General features: G+C 41.9%; 1 protein-coding gene across 9 annotated transcripts; it reads right to left on the minus strand.

The window, feature by feature from the left end:
- Window positions 1-646: 646 nt before the first annotated feature.
- agfg1a (ArfGAP with FG repeats 1a) lies at window positions 647-24,495 on the minus strand. 9 transcript variants are annotated; one of them, XM_061681590.1, is made up of 14 exons: window positions 24,173-24,495; window positions 13,677-13,770; window positions 11,846-11,961; window positions 11,375-11,540; window positions 10,850-11,006; window positions 9,763-9,882; window positions 8,619-8,651; window positions 7,354-7,569; window positions 6,723-6,888; window positions 6,578-6,657; window positions 5,063-5,176; window positions 2,086-2,238; window positions 1,904-1,998; window positions 647-1,419 (listed from the first exon to the last, which is right to left on the minus strand). In XM_061681590.1, exons 1-14 carry the CDS (start codon window positions 24,337-24,339, stop codon window positions 1,360-1,362), a joined length of 1,737 nt encoding a protein of 578 aa, XP_061537574.1. In that variant the 5' UTR covers window positions 24,340-24,495; the 3' UTR covers window positions 647-1,359. The 9 variants fall into 9 exon arrangements, with proteins under 9 accessions (XP_061537574.1, XP_061537573.1, XP_061537572.1 ...); XM_061681589.1 differs by having other exon boundaries at window positions 5,063-5,149; window positions 8,586-8,651; XM_061681588.1 differs by having other exon boundaries at window positions 5,063-5,173; window positions 8,586-8,651.
- Between the last annotated feature and the right edge of the window lie 415 nt (window positions 24,496-24,910).

A 24,910-nucleotide genomic window follows, 5' to 3' on the forward strand; every position in this document is an offset into this window, starting at 1 on the left:
TGTCATACATCTGAAACGGAGAGCCACCTCTTACAGCGATGGTACCAAGCTCCTTGGTTGTACAGTGGGCGCAGTGCTTGGGCAGCTGCTGGTCAGCTTCAACCTCACTGCATACAACATGCTGGTACTTGTTCTCATTGCCATGGCCCTTCCTTGCCTCCTTTCTCCTACTAATGCCACAGCAGAGTATGTTCTTTCATTGCAGACATGCTGCTGCTGCAAAAAAAAAAAACTTCGGGGTCCGGAACTCATTCCTCAGGCGAGCCATTGAATTTTGTCAACCAGGTGTTCACTTTTGTTGCTTTTTTTCACTTTTGTTGCTTTTAGTTTGGATGCTTATGATTTATTGCTGCCGTTTTTGGACTGCATGTCGTTTGTCGGATAACACAAAGAAAGGAAGAAACAATTTATTAAACCCTCCAGACAAAAATGATCCATAATTCAATCCAGTTTCCTGCAGGATCAAAAAAATATCTACCTAACCTACCGTAACTTGATATGCACAAAATGTGATTAAAATTCCCCCCCCAAATTCTTGTTTCATTCTTACCATGGATAAGAATCATCATCATGCATGGTGAAAAAGTAATTACTCATTGCAACAAACATTAAAAATGCAATTTTTATATATTTATATAAACAGCACAAATATTTTCATACATCAATATAAATGAATGACTTGGTCAATTCTTGAAACTTTTTAATATATATATATATATATATACTTTCTATATACATATTAACTTAACTTAAAATAGTCTTTATCCCCGATGCAAGTGGTTGTCAGTTCATATGCTTATTCCGGTATGGATGTGGATGACATTGTGCGCCAGGCCTGTTTTGTGCAGGCGTGGCCTGGCAGAGAGCATTGGAGCATTCTCTCTCGTCACGAGAACATGCATTGTTTATCCGGTTAAGTGAAACGTTTTTTTTTTTGTTTTTTTTTGCTCAAATAAACTCTTGTCAGATAAAGCAACTGGCAGAACTCATTGGCTTTGCCAAGAAATAGTTCTGTTATAACAAACCTTGTGTACAAATACTGATATGCACAAAGAGTGGATTTGCTGGGGGAAACAATATTCACAGAATTTTAGCATAAAGCTTGACTACTGCTTGCGAACAAACCCTTACTTTGAGCCAGTTTGATGCGGATCAACCCCTCCCTCTGCACTCACATTTACATTATTTTGTCACCATACAGTGTCATGACTCTCCCACCTCAGAACGGTCAATTTGTGTCAACTTGCAATACAAATCTATACAAACATTGCGCTTTCAAGCTACCTGTGAAACAAAACAGTGAAATAGATGCAAGCGCCATCAGTCGACCCTGAAGAGAGGAGCTGATATGATGGAATGCTATAAGAAGGGATTCGATGAAGCGCCCCCTGCTGGATATTGCGCCGCTGAACCGGCACCCTAGAAGAGATACATGCACACAAATCAATAACCAGCTGTTGATTAGAGGGACGATTAATATAATCAATCCAAAATCTGCAAGTAACAGTGTGGGGTCTCTGGTTATCTGGGTTCATACACTTTTTTAAATAATTAAATATTTTGCAGTAGAATGTACCACAGAAAATACTGATTCTGATAAGAAACTCCAGGTTTTATTGCAAATCTGTTGGGGCTGTATGTTGAACGCTGTACATAAACAAAAAAAAAACACTATTAGCGACAAGTATTTTCAAGAATTTCAAGCACCCTTGAGAGGCCTGCGATGAGATGTGAGCAAGAAATATTGACTGACATTTGCATTTTTTTTCATGTAAAGAAATAACAATAATCCTGTGTTGAGATGATGCTGAAGAGTCTTATGACATAAAGTGCTATTACAACAACTGAATGTGAAATATTACATTTAGACAAATTTAATGTAACACTGATTTGTCTCACTAACCAGAAAAGGGTTACTGGAGACCACTGGTCCAGCCATCACCTGCCCAAAAGGTGTTACCACTGGCTTGCTCTGGCCAAAGACTGAAAATCCTCCACCTGCACAAGTACATAATTTATCCACTTTCTTTGCACAGTCTATTTTTAGCTTTAGCAGTTGTTAGTGCACGTTATCCATATACACACCATTGAGTTGCTGGGGGTACGCTGTAGGTTGCGAGTAGGGCAGCTGGCCAGGAAAAGGCTGCTGAAAGGTTCCACTAAAGCTGGTCGGGAGGTTGTAGCCTGAAGCGTTTCCAAATCCAGCAGGCATACTCATGGAGGCTGTCCCAAAGGAGGCTGCAACAGAGAAGGATAGCAACAGGTTAACTATTGTAGGTCTTCTTGTTTTTGGAATCTGACAACTCACCGTGCCATCAGTAATGTAAGCGCTGCATGGTATCTACACAGATTGGTGTGGTTGTACTTGCTATTGATGTATTTGCACTTTCAAGTGCCGGTACCATGAGGTATGATTTCTCTAAGGTCTGTATCTTTTCTTGGCAGCGGGGGTCTCAGCAGACTGTACCGATACAATTTGGGTGACCGTAAAACCACTGCCGGTCACTCATCGGTTGAGCAGATTTGTGACTCACCGAACCCCAGGGGTTTGATCGAACTTAGGTAAAGAACCACAGGGTTAGGATGAACGGTATGGTTTTAAAAAAAAAAATTCCAATAGGACGTGATATGTTTATGCAACTGTCTTTTCAAAAAATGGGGCAGGGCATAGATTGTGTGCTGATGAATGTTGGGGTGATGGGGACTTTTTATTTTTATTGGGAAACAATATTTTGTCCACTGTGCTTAGACTGTTTTAATTCTTTAAAATAACCGCCCAAGGATTTTGAACAACATGTAGTATACATGCAAGTTCAATTTTCCCTCGAGGGACTAAGAGTACAGTAAATAATTTTTTTTTAAAAACTCTCTCACATCGTATTGAGGAGGCAGCAAGCCTGTATAGGTTTGAATACATGCACATCTGCCTAGCCCGTATTGAAGGGGATCCTCAATTACATTTTTAGTTGAATTCACATTTATTATACTTTGAATAATAAGCGACTATGCCAATGTTTGTTTCTGCAAAATATCGCTGCACTCTTTCCTGACAAGATTAAAAATAAAAATAAATGTGGTTATACCGGTAACTTCCAAACAGATTTGGAGCACTACAAAAACTTAACTATAGAGTGAAATAAAATTGTGACAGATTTCATTACATAATTATGTTTGTTATTTTGGAACCCCACACACTGCTGAGAGTCTAGTCCAGTTTGGCTACATAACTCTGTGTGCGGCAGGCTTAAGACAACTGGACACATTCTAAACTAACAGCTGCATTATTGGCTATTGTGCATTGAGTGAAACATAGCAAAGAAGAGTATACAACCAAAGCTGACAAATGTTATGGAGCGTCCGTATTTTGTTAATCACTGAACGTTGACTCGTTACGGCCGTAACACTAATTGTTCCGGATATTGGGAAGAAAAGGAAAAGAAAAAAAAAATCCAGGGTCTGACATTACCGCCACGTCCACATTGAACACCTGCTTGGTGCATGCCATTTTATTACGCCGCCCGGCTGCCAAGTCATGGAGACAAATGTTCTCCTTGCGTCCGGTGTCCACGCATTGCAAGTCACTGATCATCGCCTCCATGGTAGCGAAAAAGCGACACTTCTCACAAAAGTGTCACGAAGAGAGGACAAGTAGTGGATAGGCGAAGAGGACGTCAAAGCCATGCTCATTGCTAAGCTATGATTTGGTGAAACAATACACTTGTCACTTAGGTCTGGCTGAAATCATGATTTCACGGAGTGTAACCAATTTGGAACAACAAAATAACAGGCCAATTAATACGCGTTTATTGATCTGAATATAAAATAATACAGGTCCATACAAGATGCCGCGTCGGAGCTGGAAATTAATTAATACGTCACTGCACATGTGACTTCAGAGTATGGGCATGTTAAAAGTGTATTATTATTATTAATAAATATTTGGAAGATAACATTTATTAGTCCCACAATGGGGAAATTTGCATCGTTTCAGTGGCAAGTGTGGCTATAGGAAATATAATATAAATTATTATATTTTTAATATATATATATATATATATATATATATATATATATAGTGTGGTAATATCAGAATGGTAATATATATATAAATATATATATTTATTTATATATATATAAATATATATATTTATTTATATATATAAATGTATATATACATACATATATTTAATATTATATAAATAGCATGCAAGAGAAGATATGTACATTGCACAAAATAGAAACCAAAATATTGTTCTTACATATACTATCCTATTCAATCTATCAGCAATGTTTATTTGTTTGTTTACAAAATAGCGTGCTGAGATTAAATTTTGTTTGCAATCTGATTAATATCCTTTAATAAATAAATAAATACATTCATATTTTTTTAACCAGGGTTGAAAACAAAATCTTCAGGCCGCAACTGCGTCCACCATTACAAGGTTGATTTTATATAATTTGTCATTTAAATTACAAATATTGAAGCCAGAATTTATTAACAATTATGATAATGACTGTCGCAAGGTAATGTTCTTGTCAAGAGTTTCGCTTTAACAAAATAAAGTATATATTCTTTTGTTATATTATCCCATTGTTTGTGTGATTTGTATCACTTCAACTGTCTTTAATTCTCGTGTGACGTTTTCTAATGTACCTAGTAATTTAATTGTTTTTGCCTGCCTTCTCAGTGGCTCTCTTGGCCTCCCTTTTCTCTCAAGGAGTTTAACTGTGTGACCAGGCCTTTCTTTCTTGTTCTCTCTCCCATTTGAGTTTAACTGTGCGTTGCTCTTCCGTGTTCTTCAGAGACGGGGAGAAGCGCGACGCAACTGCAGGTTCCTCTCTTGACCGTCTCTCTCTTTGCAAAGATGTATTCAAATGACAAAAGACAAGACTGTTTCCTGATTTAATTCCAAAAGAGTTTTGAAAACATGGAAATTCAGACAAATTTGGACAAACTGTTCAGGAAGCGAATTTTTATAGGTTGGCAGCTCTATATAATTTAGTAAAATCTTCCACTTCTGCGGGACAAGGAAAACATGCACTCACTCAAACATTGACTAACCTGCTGCTGCTGCTGCCGCCGCCGCCGCACTTGCAGCTCTGCTGTTGTTCTGGAATGGGTTGGTCGGTGCGGCTGCAACACCAGCAGCTACAAAGGGATTATTTGGCTGGGCTGCTAAACAGAGGTATAAGCAGGATATACAGTATATGTATACAGTGAAACGTCGATAAAACGGACCCCGATATAACGGATATTGGATAAAAGGGGGCGGCACAGTGGACGACTTGTTAGAGCATCTGCCTCACAGTTCTGAGGACCGCGGTTCAATCCCCAGCCCCGCCTGTGTGGAGTTTGCAAGTTCTCCCCGTGTCTGCGTGGGAATTCTCCGGGCACTCCGGTTTCCTCCCACATCCCAAAAACATGCATGCTAGGTTAAACATGCATGCTAGGTTAATTGACAACTCTAAATTGCCCCTAGGTGTGAATGTGAGTGCGAATGGTTGTTTGTTTGTATGTGCCCTGCGATTGGCGGGCAACCAGTTCAGGGTGTACCCCGCCTCCTGCCCGATGATAGCTGGGATTGGCTACAGCCCGCCCGCGGCCCTAGTGAGGAGAAGCGGCTCAGAAAATGGATGGATGGATGGATGGATAAAAGGGATCGTCGGGACTGAACAGTGTCCAAATATAGTTTCCATTTGTCACTTCAAATGCTGTTGACAAGGCCTGTTAGTTCCAGAATTGTCTGCTGTTGTTTACTGGCACTGTGGTGCAATTTAGGCAGAGAATGGGACTAACATATTTCCGGGTCACAGATATACAAAAAAATAAAAATAAAAATAGATCCATTTCCAAAGACGTGCCTCCCGTGCTTACCATGTGGTGGTGCTTATTTCTATTGTCTATTGTGCCGTACAGCGCACGCAGAGAGCACGTGATATCTATCTATATTTTAGGGGTGGGACTTGACAAGCCTTGCCATGATAAGCATAGTTTTGTGCAAAAAGGAGTTTTCATACCACCGAAGTACTTCAACTCTCCAGCATGAGATCCAGCTTTTCAACTGCCACACAGAAAACATTTAAAGGCAATACGGTTCTTTAAAAAAAGAACTTTCCTAAAACGGCCTTCAACTTTAGGTCTATTTAATTTTGGCCAGGGATATCTTCGATGGGTTTTTGTGAGGTTTGACATTTAAATGCAATTAAATATATTTTTTTCACACAGTTAACAGTATTCCTGTCTTTGTCAATTATTTAAATCAGTCGTCAACTAAAATCTATTTAAATTATGTTGGTTTCTTGGACAAATATTGTTATACGATTAAAATGCACTTAATAGAGATTCATTAATTACAAAGCCTGTAATCACATTATTTTAATCGAGTCCCACCCCTTATTTATATTTAAAATATCTCAGGGTTAGTTATTAATGCCCAGAATCAGAATTAGAGCTCAGAATCGTGCTTACAGGATATCAACAGCAAGGTCCCAGAGATTTCTTAAGGATTAAGAATTTTGAAGTGCAAATGTACCCAAAAAACTGCAAAATGCATTAAAATGATGTTAGTTTACTCACCCCCAAAGGTTTGAGCCATACCAGGTAGTACGTGTTGTGCTTGGGTTGTGGATACTCCAGTCTCTGAGCTGAATGAAACCCTACCCAAGACCAAATAAGACTTGGTTATTTAAAACTGCCAGAATGGTAACTGTGAAACTCTCACCCCTGTGTGCTGCTGCTGCTGTTGTAAACACTAGAGGTGGTGGCTGAGGGGCCAAAAACTGTATCAAGTTCAACTAAAGCAGCATAGCGGTCCCCTCTTGTTCCCGGTGCTGGCTGGTTTTGAGACACCCCAGAAACTGAACTCACCCCAGCAGGAATAGCGCCCCCTGAAAGAGAAACACACATACAGACACAACAACAAGGCTTAGTGGGCTCCGTTTCGCACAACTAATTTCAACCAATCAAAGAGGTTTCTTTCCATTTTGAAGCTCAGGGTGAAAAAGGTCTGGAAACACCTGCCATATATAACCTATAAAAATAGCGGGGAATAAATGATCAAACACAGAACGTCAGCTTTTCTAAATGAAATACAGTCGCTAATTGAACCAAAGCACCGTGAGGCTCACAGCCAAGGAACCGGAGAAGAGGGGCGGGGGAAAAAAAAAAAAAGGATAGCCCTCCTCAGAGTGTAACTGTACCTTTGGCTTAGCTATAGATACAGAATTAATAACTAAAACGTATCAGCCCTGACTCGCCACCAAATTTATTTTAGTTTTCCATTTTCATACAAACAACAATCGCTAATCCAAATAACCGAGCTCGATGAAACAGGCTAGGCAGAAGAGGTTTACCTTGCTCTGTTTTGCCAGAGCTAAACACGTTATCCAGGTCAGCAAGGGATGCGTATTTATCGGCAGGGACACTAGTACTCTGTACAGTGTCCCTGCCCGCTCCTGTGGAGTTACTCTGGGAGGACGAACTGAAGGATCCAAAGTCAGCACTACATGATTTGGGGAAGTTGTCAAAATGTGCAAAACTTGCATTTGCTAGTCCCCCTGAGGCACTACCTGCATGAAAGAGAGAGATTGTAGAGTCATAAGGGGACCTGGATTGTTGGTGCCCGGTGACAACATACAAGAGTGAGAAGACGACTAGTAAAGTTGGGGAGGATTCAGGCTTGACTGGACAGTGTATTCTACATTGCATCCTCTGTGCAGAACAGCATCTTTTGTAATATGCACGTTACAACTGGGTTTAGCGCCAAACTGCAAAATCAAGCAAGAGTTACAAACAAAACGAAACGGACGAAATAACGATGTCGTCTACTCTCCTGCGCCAGATCAGAATGCTTTTCGGAAGTTTTCAGCTTGGGTCAGATGGCCACCATTTGATGCAATGTCCACAATATTTCTGTGCAGTGACTATAATAATGCAGGCTGATTATCAGTTTTCAACAAGTGAAATTGTAACACGTACAAATACAATTGCAACAATATGTATGTGAACCCTTTGGAATTATCTGTATATCTGCATAAATCGGCCATAAAATATGATTTGCTCCTCATTTAAGTCACAATAGAAACACAAACTAATTCCACAATTATTCACTTCTCATAAAAGGTTCTAGATAATTAATTGGCTTTCAGGTGAAATTTCAAAATGGACCAAAAATGCATTATACAGTGTCATTTACAGGACGTGAACTCCATTTGACCTTCTATAAACTTTGGAAAGCAAACTTCTAATTGTTAAATGTTTCAGTACTTTCTGCACAACGTGCTGTTCTCTAACAAATTGCTAAATGGCAAAATAATTTTTCCACCATGTACCAGTGAATGTTTACACGGTATGTCCAAAACAAACATGAGGACGTTCGTGTGATATTAGTTTATGGAGACTGCGTTTGTCTATTATTGTGACTTAGAGTAAGAAAAGGTCACATTTTAATGACCAGCTTATGCAGAACTCCATGTATTTCTCATGGGTTCACATGATTTCTTGCAACTGTACAGACAAGAGGAAAAAGCTGACAACACATTACACTTTGGGTAATGAAAGAGGCCAAACCCAGAGTGAGACTTACTGAATCCAACCTGGAGAGGCAGAGCAAACTCACATATACTGCGGCTGGATGAGAGGACAGTGAATGCTGGCAGCCCCAAAAGCAGCAATTGATAGAAATCAAAAAGGGAAGGAGGAAAATGAGTAATGGGGCAATGTAAGGTGACGAAACACAAATTAAACCAGAAGCACAAAATTATTTAAAAAAAACAAAAAACTAAGCGATCAAAACAAAGAGAGTGCTGCTGAAACAAACCGGCAGTCCACACAATGAAGGCAAGGCAGACTGTGCAATGATAATCTAAGTCTGTGAGAGGGGGATCATCTAACAAATCTTTAATGGTGAGATTTTATGTATTAATAAAGTCACCGCATGGATCTCCACCCTGCAAAAAGGACAAGTTTGGGAGCTCCACTAGAGGCCGCTGTTGTACATGAGGGTTAAGCGGTCACTCATCAAGTGCATGCAAGAACGAACAGGTGCTCCATGAAGTTGGTCATCATGACACATGGACTTTGTGCCCATTACTGCATAGCTTGTAGACAAACAGTGATCAGTGTAGTGATAATAGAAGACATCTGCATAGTCCTATATTGAAAATTAGTCTTATTGTTATCCTAAACATTCAAAGCCACTCAACTGAACTATATTTATATAGCTTTTTAATGAACCGCAGCTGACAAAAAGCACCGTAATATAGAACTCCTTTATCCATGCGTCCATCAATCTTCTATACTGCTTGTCCACATTCGGGTCACGAGTGAGCTGAAAGCTATCCAAGCAAACTTTGGGCAAAAGCCTGGTTGCAAACTAGACTGGTCAACCATCACATCACAGGGCACACATTTATATTCACACCTATGCAAAATTTAGTCCTCAATTAGCTTTTTGAATGAGAGAGAAAGCCAGAGTGCTTGGAGTAAACCTATGCAAGCAGAGGGAGATCATGCAAACGCCACCCCACAACATCAGAACAGTAAAGCAGAAGTGCCAATCATAAATATGTTACACAAGAGCTGTTATTTTCATCAGAATTATTTCAAAGATTCAGCACATGCCTTGAGACCTATCCAAACTAAGTAATGATGTTTTGTGCATTCTTAAATTAAAGCCATCAGAAAAGCCACAAAATATTCGCTATACACTTCTTGCATTATTCCTTTGATATTATGTGTCCAGCGAAGGCAACTTGCTCTACCTGTGCTTGAGGCTGCGAATGGGGCTTGGGGTGCTGAAGGGAAACCACACATTGACCCAGGAGTGCTCCCGAATGCATCAAAATGAGCAAAGCCTGCATTTGCGCTGGCATTCTGTGCCGCTGGAATAGGGGTCACGATGATGTTCACACAGGCAGACCAACAAAGACAACAATGAGAGGAGAATGACATTTAACATAGTAAACAACATGGATGAGACTGAAAAACACACAGGATTATGGGATAAATGTGAGAGATAATCAGGGATGGGATGCCATGTGATCTTTCATGCAGAGCAGCATTAAAAGCTGAGAATTAAGTATGTAGACATGGAATGATTGTATATCACTAACTTTCATGGTCTCCAAAATGGCATTCCAGCTAAGAATTTTCAAAATCCTGAACGGTTTTATTTAAGTAGCAACGTGTCAAGATTAATTAAAAAAAATAAAAAATGCTGAGTCTGGTTGGAACGGCCACTTCAAATTGAGTAAAATTCACCAAATATTTTGAAAATCGGACAATGGATTCGGGAGAAATGGAGATTTTTGTGTGGGGAAAAACGGCCTTTTTGGACAATGTTTTTGTGTGATATTGCCAATAGAAGATCTGGTCAAAAAGCACCTCCAAATTAGAATAAAACTGTATAACTTCCTCTTCAATCCTTTGATTTCATTTGCTACCCCTTCTCCGATTGCCCGTCAAGTTTCAGTGAAAAATATTCACCAATAAGCTTGTAAGGGCTGCAAACTCTGAGGAGGTCTCCAAGTGGATTTGTCAAAATGAACATGACATTTCAAAAGGTGTCACTACCCCCCCCCCCCCCCCCCCCAAAAAAAAAGATTGAAATGGTGTAAACTTGCCTTTAAATAGTCTAAATGGAACATTATTTGTGAGAGACTAGTGTGGGCAGTAGAATAGTTCGTGTACTTCAGTAATCAACTGTTTTTTCCCCTTAATTTATTTATAATGGATGATTTTTGAGGCATTTGAAGTGCTTGTTGCAAATCTTTTAGAAAATTCAACAAGGATGGCATCCACTTACACACGTTACGAATTCAAGTTACAATTACATCAATGATCCCTTACTTGTGTGGTTGTTGAAATGTGCAAAGTTTGCAAAACTTGAGCTGGCGCCTGCACTCATTTTGGGCGGGGCAGCAAAGATGTCTCCACCCAGGTCACTGAGGAGGTCAAACTTCTTGTCATGCTGTTGATGGGTTTGTCCGCGGCTGATCACTGGAGACTGACAGAGACGAGAGACGTAACTTTAAACAGGCATGCCTTACGGAAAGTGGTAAAGAGCACTAAACCTTGAGGTAACCCTGCAACCAATGAAATCCAACAATAGTGTGTCCAAAATTGGTCCGTTACAGAGATGTGAACTCAGATTTCATTGAAAGGTATTAACAATGTTTATTATTGTTGTGCAGAAGTACATCGTTTAATTTGCTGAGTGGTTATAAATATTGTCGATATCAAGTAGAAAAATAAGTTTACCAAAAATATTACAATAAAATAATTACTTTGACCCTTTTCCCCCATACTTACAACCACAGGGGTGACACAGTTACAAATTCAGCTTGTGTACATTTGTGCGTACTTAAATCTTACCTGATTAGGTGGCGTGTTCTTGCTGAGATGTAGGGTCAGAGCAGAGTCCCCCAGGAGGGATTTAAGAGGTCTAACCTCAGGTGTGCTGCTGGTGCTGCTGTTTGAGGAGCCAGAGATCGACGCGTGGACAGATGCTACTACCTTGACCTGCTCAGGAGGTACATACCTGCACACAACAAACCAACCAGCATTAGCAAGATAAACAAAAAAGAAATATTCACCTCAATCATTTTCAAATGTAAAAGGGTATGATTATTTGTTGATACTTTCGGCTTGTCCGATCAGCGGTCCAGGGGTCAGCGAATCGCTTGCAAGATTTGTTTGTCACAGTATTTACACCGGATGTCCTTCTGACGCAACCAACCCATTTTTACCGTGGGACCTGCCATGGCTGGTATTTGAGGCATTGGGTGGGAATAGAACCCGGTGTCGTCTATGTGACTTGTGTGTAACTTTCAAGAAGTGTCTTACCATCTCTTCTTCTCATATTTTTCTTGAAGAAACTCCTTGACTTTCTGTGGTTCTCTGAAATCTGGTGCTGATGACAATTTCCCATCATGTAGGCCTAACCAGATCTGTCTACATACCTGAAACATACACAATAGCAAAATAATTGATTCTAACTAGGCTTTCAAAACATTATATCAAAGGGGACTGTGCTGATCGAAATTTTCCATCCACGAAAAAGGGTATTGTGGACGAGAAAATGGGCACATCGCACACATCGGGTAAAAACTGGGTGGGCACACTGGTGTGTGCTTCGCAGTCGCTTTATTAGATTCCAGACTAAACTTGCAGCCACCCCCTCGCTCGCTGGTGTCAACCTCAAGGCCCAGGGGCCAAAGTCGGCCCGCCACATCACTTACTGTGGCCCACTCGAGCAAATAAAATGTCTACTTCATGTCTACTTTGAAATGTTTGCTGAATAACTCCCATGACAGTGTAGTGTGAAACGTGAGGATGGCGACCCCAAGTGGACAACAATATCAGCACATCATATCCACATTTTGTTGCTTTACAATGCAAAATCAATTTTCTTCAGATTTCAGGTAGAATAATTGATTTTTTGAAAATGTACTTGTCCAGTTCGTTTTGCCGGGGTTAAACACACTCTTAGCTTGAAGTTAAGACTTGTGTCATATCTTATTTTGGTGCGCTCACATGCATGCACGTGGAAACACGACTGCAATCTATGCCAAGTGTCTCTATGGACAGACAGAAGGCCACTTGAAGCCTGTAGTATTTATAAAACAGCTCCGGAGGATTTATGACTGCGCTAACCTTGAGTCTGCTGCTTTGCTACAGCTTTAAATAGACTCCACCTCCCAAGTGGTAATGTTTTATTTTATACTCCTTTTTCCAGAAATTACTGCTGAATAATGATATAGTTTGGGTGTCCAGTATATCAATAATGTGAGTTTGGGTAAAGAGAACCGATTCAAATGATTAACTGAAACTGCAAATTGCAAAGGCTCCCCAGTTTTGTAAGGGTGAAACAAATAAGGGCATTGTAGTTGATGCTTGGTAGGATGGCCATTAAACAATGTGAAATGACATGACAGTGTATAGAAGAAAGCCCAGCTTCACATTCTGAGCTAAACTTATTAACATTCAAATTTCCCAAAAACTACCATATATTATACAAGAACAAGGAATTAGTCACAGGTGATGCGGTTAAACGTGACCCAAATGTTGCGTGTAAACTTGACGAACAAGACTCAGCTTTGTAACACTGGCATTACAAGAATGGCCCATTTTACTCAACTACTAATGTGACTGGAATTTCCTATTCTTTTATTCCACTTTCAACAGACATAAACACCACAATGGTAAGAGTTATGTTTAGGCTCACCATCGCCATGATGAAGAAATAAGGTAGACACATACTGGTAGCACATTGATGCTGCACCGAGAGCCTGAAATTCACTGCATTGTAGCCACGATTCAATGAACGTTGGCTGTTACTACATGATTCATGTACTCATTTGATGTTGAAGAATGTGTGGGTGTGGCCTGATACTACACGACAAAGAAATATTTAGCTTTATATTTAATGCTGATTGCATGTTAAATCCACATCTTTTGGTTCTACTTAGTATGGGTGCGCAGTTTTAACAGTGTAGATGGTGTATATTTGACAGATGGTATCGATTTGGACTCTACTGACCAATCACGATAACATTTGTTGATGACGTCATTGTATCTGCCTCAGTATAAAGATGGCTCAAGCATGTTTGACCATGAAATGAAAGCCCCTTTAAAACTTTTTTTTTTTTTTTTTACTTTAACAGCCAAAATCTACCTCATTCCCGTTTTTCTGTAGAAATTCTATTTCTTGTTGTGTGAAGGTCGTCATGGAGATAGACTTGACCCTGTTGGGTGGATTCAGTCCTCGTCTGTGGAAGAAAAAAAAAAAAAAAAAAAAATGATATTTATTTTTTTATTAAAATCGCAGAAATCAATTTTAATGGAATATTGTGCACAATTTCTAGAAGACGATATATAGCTTGAAACATTAACAGACAAACAAAACTAAGTGGAGAAGGAAAATTAGTAGTGAAGATCAAAGTGGTTTCAAAATTGCAATAATGCTAGAGACTTTTACTGTACATAATATGGTAACTTGCATTAGGGCAGCAATCCACCAGATACTGCAGTTTTCCTGGCAGTTTACACTCACTTTGTAATACACAGTACCGTCACTTTTAGGACTGGGGCAGAGCAGAACAGCATCATCCAGAACATCAAGACTTAAATCACACAAGTCAGACCAACATGTTTTTTAAATATTGTTGGAATTCATTCTCACTGACACACTCAGCTAAGTTATTAACAAACAGACAACTGGATGCACATCTTAATTTTACACTTGCCCTTAAATGCAATGCCACCCACACACTTACCTCTGCTCAATACATTTTGCAATCAGTTATCTTGTCTTATGAAAACTATAAGATACTGCAACATTGTTTCAGTTCTACCAGCTCCGGCATAATATATTTAATTATTGCTAAACCAGAGCTGCAGTAAAATGTTTGATTAACTTTCTACTTGAGTCATTGGTTACTTTATGTTAATGTTGATTACAGACAGTGAGTTCTAATCAATAAAACATCCCTTTCCACATGCTCTTGCATTATGATATTTTAATTTTAAAAAATGCTTAGCTTTCACTATCGTGTCGTACTGGTAGAGATATCGGACATGAATGTCGAAACATGAAATTTTTTCCATTTCGTACAGCCCTACCTGGCAGTACACGACTGTCAATATTACATAGGTTATAACAAAGCACTGTTGAGTAGTAGTGTCTTAACAGTTGCAGAATCACATATTGCACAATAAAATAATGACGACGTTAGTCACTACTGCACAGCAGACCACAGCAGCCAGGGAAAATACAGCTCATTTGCATATTATCACAGCTAAAGGGTGAGAAAACCTGGCACTTACACAACAGAGAAGTTCTGCTGTTCGACGAATCCCGACAGAACAGTCTCTTACACTAGAACTATTATGTTTTCCTGATATGTAAAACTATTCATTTACAAGACGTAAAATTATGTCTGTTATTATGAGGGTGTTTTTTTTTTTGATGCATCACAATCTTATCAGTTGGATGGTTGGCAAAACAGATTCTATAGATGACTTGTATTCATGTGAATTTAACTTCCTTACAGGAGTGATATGATGGTCAAGTGGGGTTACTTCCTGCCAAGTATAAATCTCCAAAAATAGACATTGTGAATAGTTCTTCAAGGAAAAGCCTCCATCTTCATCAGGAATGTGTTTACATTAAGGATTCCAGCTCCACCCAGAGTAACTACAATTATTGGGGGAGACAGAACGTAGTAAGTCTCAACATGTAAACAATATTCCCAAAAATGTGTGTGAATTAATCAAAACCATAACTAGGACACATGGAAGCAATGTTTCAACTTCTGCAGTATTAACAGCGAAAGAATACCAATTAAATGTGTATTCGGTCAACACGTTGGGGAGAATTAAAGTGAGTTCTGTAGATGCTCAAAGTTACATGTTAAGACGGCAGACGAAAGCTCAAGTTGTAGCTTGCATGATCCCAGCTTCTTTGCGGGTCGGAACAAGAAAACAAGATCACTCCACCACTTCCTGTTGCACGTGCACATCACATGCTGGTTACGACACAGAATGCAATCAAATCAGGCTTCATACAATATACAGACAGTATGTGCATGACTTTTGACACTAAAAATAAGAACTTACAACTTGAAATGATAACACAGTTCTATTATTGTTGCTCAGCTTTAATAGACATCAGTAAACTCCTTCCATTTGTATGACTGTCATTAATATTAAAACATTACGTAAAGGTGCCTGTACAGTTCATAAAGGTTTTAGGATGGCAACAGTTGGAACATTATTTCCTAAAAGAAAAACAGGTCCTCAAGTGTCACCTCAAATGTTCCATTGTGCATTACAGGGTAAATGTAGGTGGGGACGAGAAAAAAACGCAACATCGTGGTAGGATACAGTTCTGACCACAATGGGAGATGATGAGATCTTTGACCGTGTGAATTTTTCCAAGATACTGTTCTAATTCACACCAGGGGCAAAAACAAAACTTTATGAAGAACACAAATATTATCAAAACAATACTTGAAGAAACAATGCACTTTTTATTTTTACCTTAAATAAAACCATTTTGATCGAAGACTGACTTCATAACCTATGAAGGAAGATACTGCTATAAGCCCTCTCCCTGAGCCGAGGGCTTTGTGTCCCACGATTCTAGGAGCTAAGTTGTCTAGGGCTTTATGCCTCTTGTAAGGTCACCCATGGCAAACAGGTCATAGGTGAGGGACCAGACAAAGCACGGCTCTAAAATCCCCTATGATGTACAACAACTGGATTAAGTCTGCAGTCCTTGGAGGGAACTCCCTCGTTCGGCTGGGGGGCTCACGTGGCCAATGATAGTGAGACTTGGGAGGGCCGTGATAGGGACGAATGCAATCCCCCACCCCCCAACCAGAACCAGCGCGGTCTTCTGTTATTGGACTTTTGTGCTCGTCAAGTCATGCATATCATTTTGTCTTGTTTCCACAACACACAATCAACAATCCATGTTACACCATTGACCAAATTCATTACGCTCAATTAATTTGTATGCCCATCCCTGATATTGTTTTGTTTATTAGTATCAAATGACTAGCATTAATAACAAAAAATTAAATACTGCAATTATATAATGTTTGTTACTTTTTAGCATGCAGTGTCATCAATTTAGAGGGACTCAAGGAGATTAAAAAAAAAAAAGTAACATGCAAATGCAGTACAAAAATGTTAAAGTGTTGTAAAGTGATGTTCTTCAACTAACAAATCGGGTGTGAAATTAAGACGTGTACACAATTGTCAAATGGAATCAGAGCGATTCCCATGAATCAGGAAGGATGTGTGCAAGCAATTGTCTTGAGTGATTAAGCAGAACAGGAAGGACAGATGAACAGTTTGAGTTACCTGATAAGAGGCTAATGTATTTTCCTCTAATTTATTGTTCCTTTCCAAATGTGTGTGTGTGTGTGTGTATATATATACATATATATATATACATAATACATATATATATTATATACATATATATATATATATATATATACACACACACACACACACACAATAATTCAACAATGTTAGCTGACCTACACAAACAGACATTTGGACAAATGCCTACAAAGTTCGTACTTCATTTTTGGGGGGAAAGTACAGGAAGTTGTTGATATTAACATCCTGACCCCCGACAGACAGACAGAAGTCTACAGATTTTAGAAGGTTTATTGCTAAACAACAACTGGTTACTGTCTGCCATAACCTTGGCAACAACAACAACACATCTTTTTTTAGCCAACCGCAGTAACTCCGACTCACCCGCAAGCATTCATTGTTCACACATACACACGCTCACCTCTCACATCACACTCACGGAAGCAGAGCCTATCTTTTTCTTATTCGTTTTTAGATTAGAGTTTAGAGATTAGAGTTTTTAACATATTTTCCACCAACCAGGCAGGAACTTTTGAGTTCCTGGTAGCAGGAATTCCTGCTGTAGCAAAAGGTTCCTGTGGCCTGTGTGGTTTGTTTTTCCATCGCACTTATTAGTTCAGGGCATCTTAAGCAAATGAAGCTGATTTTGCTAATTACTAACACCAACTGGATCTAAAATAAAATGCTGGTATTTCAAGTTTTCAATGTACTATTTTATATCTTAATCGAAATGTCAAATATTTTTGATACCTTTAAAACCTAACCCTTTGCCCAGCTGAAGCAATTAAAATTGATTCTCATGAGCAATGCCAAACAGGCTGCAGACATTCTTAGAAGCAGGCAATTTTATTTCTACAGGTACATTTCAATAAATTGGGATATATTTATTCTATTGAGATGACATACCTAAATAGACTGTGCGACAGACGCTTGCAGATGACTATAGATGTGATTTGTGTGATGATGACAACAATGGCAAGAAATGCAAAGAGAGCAAGAAAAGACCTGTAATAATTAGCAACTTTGGAAACAGACCATAAAATATAGGTTCTTATAGCTACAGTTTGCACACTTGTCCAAAGGTAAAGTTGGTTGTTAAAACTTTCACACGCAGAAGTGGGTCCAGCTCAAAGGCGACCCTAATGAGGACAAACGGTATTATACGAATGGATGGACATCCACATTGTACAGGTGTACCTAATGAAGTGATGCGCGTGAGCAAAGTTTCATTCCATCCATCCATTTTCTACCGCTTATCCGGGTCGGGTCGCGGGGGCAGTAGCTTTAGCAGGGACGCCCAGACTTCCCTCTCCCCAGCCACTTCATCCAGCTCTTCCGGAGGGATCCCGAGGCGTTCCCAGGCCAGCCGAAGGACGTAGTCTCTCCAGCGTGTCCTGGGTCGTCCCCGGGGTCTCCTCCCGGTGGGACGTGCCCGGAACACCTCACCAGGGAGGCGTCCGGAAGGCATCCGAATCAGATGCCCCAGTCACCTCATCTGGCTCCTCTCAATGCGGAGGAGCAGCGGCTCTACTCTGAGATCCTCCCGGATGACCAAGCTTCTCACCCTCTCTCTAAGGGAGAGCCTGGACACCCTGCGGAGGAAACTCATTTCGGCCGCTTGTATCCGGGATCTCGTTCTTTCGGTCACGACCCACAACTCGTGACCATAGGTGAGGGTAGGAACGAAGATCGACCGGTAAATTGAGAGCTCCGCCTTTCGGCTTAGCTCCTTCTTTACCACAACGGACCGATACAAAGTCCGCATCACTGCAGACGCTGCACCGATCCGTCTGTCGATCTCCCGTTCCATTCTTCCCTCACTCGTGAACAAGACCCCAAGATACTTGAACTCCTCCACTTGGGGCAGGATCTCATCCCCGACCTAGAGAGGCCACGCCACCCTTTTCCGACTGAGGACCATGGTCTCAGATTTGGAGGTGCTGATTCTCATCCCAGCCGCTTCACACTCGGCTGCGAACTGCTCCAGTGAGAGTTGGAGCTCACGGCTTGATGAAGCCAACAGAACCACATCATCAGCAAAAAGCAGAGATGCAATACTGAGGCCACCAAACCGGACCCCCTCTACGCCTTGGCTGCGCCTAGAAATTCTGTCCATAAAAGTTATGAACAGAATCGGCGACAAAGGGCAGCCTTGGCGGAGTCCAACCCTCACCGGGAACGAGTCCGACTTACTGCCGGATATGCGGACCAAACTCTGACTCCGGTCGTACAGGGACCGAACAGCCCGTTTCAGGGGGTTCGGTACCCCATACTCCAGAAGCACCCTCCACAGGACTCCCCGAGGGACACGGTCGAACGCCTTCTCCAAGTCCACAAAACACATGTAGACTGGTTGGGCGAACTCCCCACGCACCCTCGAGGACCCTGCCGAGGGTGTAGAGCTGGTCCACTGTTCCACGGCCAGGACGAAAACCACACTGCTCCTCCTGAATCTGAGATTCAACTTCCCGACGGACCCTCCTCTCCAGCACCCCTGAATAGACCTTACCAGGGAGGCTGAGCAGTGTGATCCCCCTGTAGTTGGAACACACCCTCCGGTCCCCCTTCTTAAAAAGGGGGACTACCACCCCAGTCTGCCAATCCAGAGGCACTGTCCCCGATGTCCACGCGATGTTGCAGAGGCGTGTCAACCAGGACAGCCCCACAACATCCAGAGCCTTTAGGAACTCCGGGCGAATCTCATCCACCCCCGGGGCCCTGCCACCGAGGAGCTTTTTAACTACCTCGGTGACCTCAAACCCAGAGATAGGAGAGCCCGCCTCAGAGAACCCACACTCTGCTTCCTCATGGGAAGGCGTGTCGGTGGAATTGAGGAGGTCTTCGAAGTATTCTCCCCACCGACTCACAACGTCCCGAGTCGAGGTCAGCAGCGCCCCATCCCCACTATACACAGTGTTGGTGGTGCACTGCTTTCCTCTCCTGAGACGTCGGATGGTGGACCAGAATTTCCTCGAAGCCGTCCGGAAGTCTTTCTCCATGGCCTCACCGAACTCCTCCCATACCCGAGTTTTTGCTTCAGCGACCACCAGAGCTGCATTCCGCTTGGCCAGCCGGTACCCATCAGCTGCCTCAGGGGTCCCACAGGCCAAAAAGGCCCAATAGGACTCCTTCTTCAGCTTGACGGCATCCCTCACCGTTGGTGTCCACCAACGGGTTCGGGGATTGCCGCCACGACAGGCACCGACCACCTTACGGCCACAGCTCCGGTCGGCCGCCTCAGCAATGGAGGCGTGGAACATGGTCCACTCGGACTCGATGTCCCCAGCCTCCCCGGGAACATGAGCAAAGTTCTGTCGGAGGTGGGAGTTGAAACTCCTTCTGACAGGGGATTCTGCCAGACGTTCCCAGCAGACCCTCACAATACGTTTGGGCCTTCCACGTCGGACCGGCATCTTCCCCCACCATCGGAGCCAACTCACCACCAGGTGGTGATCAGTTGACACCTCCGCCCCTCTCTTCACCCGAGTGTCCAAGACATGTGGCCGCAAGTCCGATGACACGACCACAAAGTCGATCATCGAACTACGACCTAGGGTGTCCTGGTGCCAAGTGCACGTGTGGACACCCTTATGCTTGAACATGGTGTTCGTTATGGACAATCCATGACGAGCACAGAAGTCCAATAACAGAACACCGCTCGGGTTCTGATCGGGGGGGCCGTTCCTCCCAATCACGCCCTTCCAGGTCTCACTGTCATTGCCCACGTAAGCATTGAAGTCCCCCAACAGAACAATGGAGTCCCCAGTGGGAGCGCTCTCCAGCACCCCCTCCAAGGACTCCAAAAAGGGTGGGTACTCTGAACTGCTGTTTGGTGCATAGGCACAAACAACAGTCAGGACCCGTCCCCCCACCCGAAGGCGGAGGGAGGCTACCCTCTCGTCCACCGGGGTGAACCCCAACGTACAGGTGCCGAGCCGGGGGGCAATAAGTATACCCACACCTGCTCGGCGCCTCTCACCGTGGGCAACTCCAGAGTGGAAGACAGTCCAACCCTTCTCGAGAGGACTGGTACCAGAGCCCAAGCTGTGTGTGGTGGCGAGTCCGACTATATCTAGTCGGAACTTCTCGACCTCACACACCAGCTCGGGCTCCTTCCCTGCCAGAGAGGTGACATTCCACGTCCCTAGAGCCAGCTTCTGTAGCCAGGGATCGGATCGCCAATGTCCCCGCCTTCGGCCACCGCCCAGCTCACACTGCACCCGACCCCTATGGCCCCTTCCACAGATGGTGAGTCCATGGGAAGGGGGACCCACGTTACCCTTTCGGGCTGTGCCGGGCCACCAGGCGCTCGCCTTCGAGCCCCACCATCAGGCCTGGCTCCAGTGGGGGGCCCCGGTGGCCCGCGTCCGGGCAAGGGAAAACGAAGTCCATTGTTTGTCGTCATCATTAGGGGTCTTTGAGCCGTGCTTTGTCTGGTCCCTCACCTAGGACCTGTTTGTCATGGGTGACCCTGCCAGGGGCATAAAGCCCCAGACAACTTAGCTCCTAGGATCACTGGGACACACAAACCCCTCCACCACGACAAGGTGACGGCTCAAGGAGGGAAGTTTCATTCCAACAAGCCAAATCAGGTATGCATGGCCCACAGGCTACATACAGTACAAGCCTGGGTTTTTTAATCTGCACATTGACATTATCAAGAGCCGTGTGAAATCTGCTGCATGAATTTATCATTTTTTTTGCTAAAATTATTTAATTTGGTTGAATTTACGTTTTACTTATTCATCTATCATTAAATACTTGGTTAATCGATTTGCAATTTGCAAATAACAGAATAAAACTATTAGAGAGAGGAGGTGCTACAGGAGTGTTACAATGTCACCAACTGGTTTTATGTTTTTTAAAGGAGAATACTTTTAGTTATACTGTATTTTAACATTTTATTTTTACTGCTGTAATACTTGTATTTCCCCTGTGGGATCAATATCCTACAGTATCTTTAACTAATAATAAATAAAGTGTTTAAGTGAGAATAAATTTAGTATTATATATTAAAATAAAAAAATATAGAGTACTCAAATAGATAAAAAAATAAAAAAAATTCAAACAAAATCCTGCATTTTTCTGATTACTGCTCATTAACTGATTATTTGTGTTCCCTTTTAATGTTTAGTTTTAACACATTCACTGCTATTGACGGCTTTAGAAGTCAAATATCCATGTTAACTGGGAAGGCTGGTAGTGACTGAGTTAATATTCCAGTTGATTCACTGTAGAGTTACAGTACACCAACATCGCAGCAGACCCTGCGAGATAGGGCTGTACAATTAATCCAATTTTAATCGTGATCGCGATTAAAGGAGCCTGATCATCGGCGATTTAGTTCCCCATTTAAAACGCGTGCACTGCTGCATATGAAAACTGCTTCATTTGCAGCAGTACCCGCAACCTAGTCAGTCAGCCAGCCACCAGGGGGCGAACGCATGGTCAACGCTTCACGAAAGCCTGTCACTGCGCTCCCTGGCCGACTTCAAAATGAAAGTTTCAAATGGCATTGATGTCCAACGTAGTGATATATGAAGCGTTTGATTTTGAAGTTTTCCCTCTCCGCACGTTGGCGGAGAGGCAGCATGTCACGGTAAGACACTATCAATAATGGTTGTAGCTTCGACTTTTCGGCTGGCCTGGCCGCAGTGAAACAAAACGCAGAAGTAAATGGACAGGGAAAGTACAACTGTGGAGTTTTTTGCAATTTGTGACTGTGCACGACTGACCAATGGTCAAGCAGAACGACAGAGATGTACCCTTCCTTGACAGTTGACTACATTGACGGGGATTTTCAAATGAAAAGTTGGTGCTTACAGCCTAATGTTACTGTGTTTTATGCATTAACTGTGTTGGCTTGCATTAAGTTGCAATCCGTGATTGCACTTTGTAATAGCATATTTATTCAGTTAGCCCTTGGTAAAGTAGATTTTTTTTGGGGGGTGGGGTAAATTTATTTTTTATGATTATCACTTATTGTTTTTTAAAAATTCATTTTGCACTGAAAACTGTCACATATTGTTTGTTGAAAAGTATTGCAATAAAAATAAAGATTTTTCCCGAACATGAAGAATAATCGTGACTAATAATCATGATTACAATATTGATCAAAATTATCGTGCAGCCCTATTCCGACTCAACTGTTGCACACACGTTCATCACGAAAACGATGCTGAAACAAAATATCATGCAGCCCTACTTCTGAGTCTGCTTCATATTCAACTACGTCAATTACAGGTTAGTCATACTATAGCTCCAGATAATGATCATTTGCGTAATAGATTAAACTGATTATGATTCAGTTACTGGTTTGGTCCACAACATGTCAGAGAATATGGGAAAATGTTGATCATTGTTTTCCAAAGTAAAAGCAGATGTTTGCAAATGTCTTATTTTGACCAAACATAAAAGATTATCAATCTGCTTTCATGAAGGACTACAGAAATCAGAGAACATTTACTCTTAAAAAGGCTGAAATCCCGAGGATTTGGACAATTCTAAGTTCGTGCCTCTAAACAATTAATTGATTATCAAAATAGCTTTCTATTAATTTGATCATGAGTAGTTGTCAATTAATTAATTGTGACACCTATATTAAAACGAACTATTTTACATATTTTGCTTTTTCCCTTCCCCTTATTATACCGTGATGAGGGGACCCTCACTATCTTCTCATGGTGGAGGAAGTTCTAGAACATCTGCTGGACGTGACCACAATTGTTCCGGCCACAAACACATCCTAGTGCTATCTGAAAGCTGAATTTGCCCGTCTGTGACTAGGAAGAAACGGAACGCCTCGCTAATCCCAAATCCCAGGCCACACATGCTTGATTACACAACTGCACTGTCAAACTTGATCTCAAACACGTTTTTACTGTATATGCATTGAAAAGTCATAACATCCAAAACGAGTGATTGCTGTGGTCAAGATTGTATCCTGTTAATGCAGTACGTGCGTTTGCGACATTTGGCTAGCTCAGTTAATGGGTTAGCTTTGATAAAATGTCACTTAGTTCACCCGGCTGCCACGAGAAGCCAAAGTCAAACAAGACGACTGTCAGTCAGCTCAACACTGACAATGTAACGTCAACAAATCCAGTTTAGAACTCTCGCCAACGTCTATGTCCCTCGAGCAGTCGTTGTTAGCCAGTAGCTAGCATGCTAACTGCTCGTGGCAACCATATGTAAGGGTTAAGTGTTAAGTGTTAACATTGCGGTGAGGTGCGGTGCGCCGTGTCCACGCCGCTAAACTCGGGCGGCTTGGTAACTCACAGAATGCCGGAGCAGGAGGTGCACACGAAGGAGCCCACCGTCATGTTGGCGTAGGTCGGGCCGCGCTGGTCGCAGTCAAAGCACTTTCTGTTAGCGGGCAAACTCGTCATTTCCCTCAGCATCTTCAAGTGTTTCTCCTCTTGCTTTCGCTTCGCACTCGCCGCCATGATAAGGTCTATACAACGCGATTTGGGCGAGAAAGGCGATCTGATGTTTGAATACAAAACGGTGTGTGCTTTTTAATGGTTGCCGGTGCGTTTAGCAGGCAGGGAGGGAGGGAAAGAAGGAAGAGGGGAGGTGAGCGGCTCGGTTGACAGGGCGGCCTCGCGACTCCACTAACAAGGAGTTTTGATGGTGCGTTTAGGGTACTCTTGAAAAACAAAACTATTTCATTTTATGTAGTTTTCATCTCATTTTATTGTGTTTATCTTTTTTTATTGCATTGTGCAGCACTTTGGGAGCCTTGTTTGTTTAAATTGTGCTATATAAATAAAGTGGATTGGATAATATATTAGAATCATGGGCAAATGATGTTGGCGAAGACTTGTTTTGTGTATTGTAGGTGTTTATTTTTTAATAACTCGTCAGGACTTGGTATTGACTTGTTCGGGGAAACTGTACTCCTAAAATGACATGTACCAATTTGTCTCCTTTACGCCTTACTAACTGTTCTTTCTCGAACAAAGCAGTGCCATCTTCCGGCTAGCCGTATGCTGCAGCAATAGAATATATATATAG

Source organism: Phycodurus eques, chromosome 7 (genome assembly GCF_024500275.1).
Source record: "Phycodurus eques isolate BA_2022a chromosome 7, UOR_Pequ_1.1, whole genome shotgun sequence".
NCBI lineage: Eukaryota > Metazoa > Chordata > Actinopteri > Syngnathiformes > Syngnathidae > Phycodurus > Phycodurus eques.

What these genes read in the sequence shown, in the direction of transcription:
- agfg1a (XM_061681585.1), bottom strand. Translation starts at nt 24,339, where the DNA reads ATGGCGGCGAGTGCGAAGCGAAAGCAAGAGGAGAAACACTTGAAGATG. An exon ending in AGAACACGCCACCTAATCAG is followed by an intron (nt 11,007 to 11,374) that starts GTAAGATTTAAG and finishes CGTCTCTGTCAG; the next exon opens with TCTCCAGTGATCAGCCGCGG. An exon ending in TATGGCTCAAACCTTTGGGG is followed by an intron (nt 5,177 to 6,577) that starts GTGAGTAAACTA and finishes ACCTCTGTTTAG; the next exon opens with CAGCCCAGCCAAATAATCCC.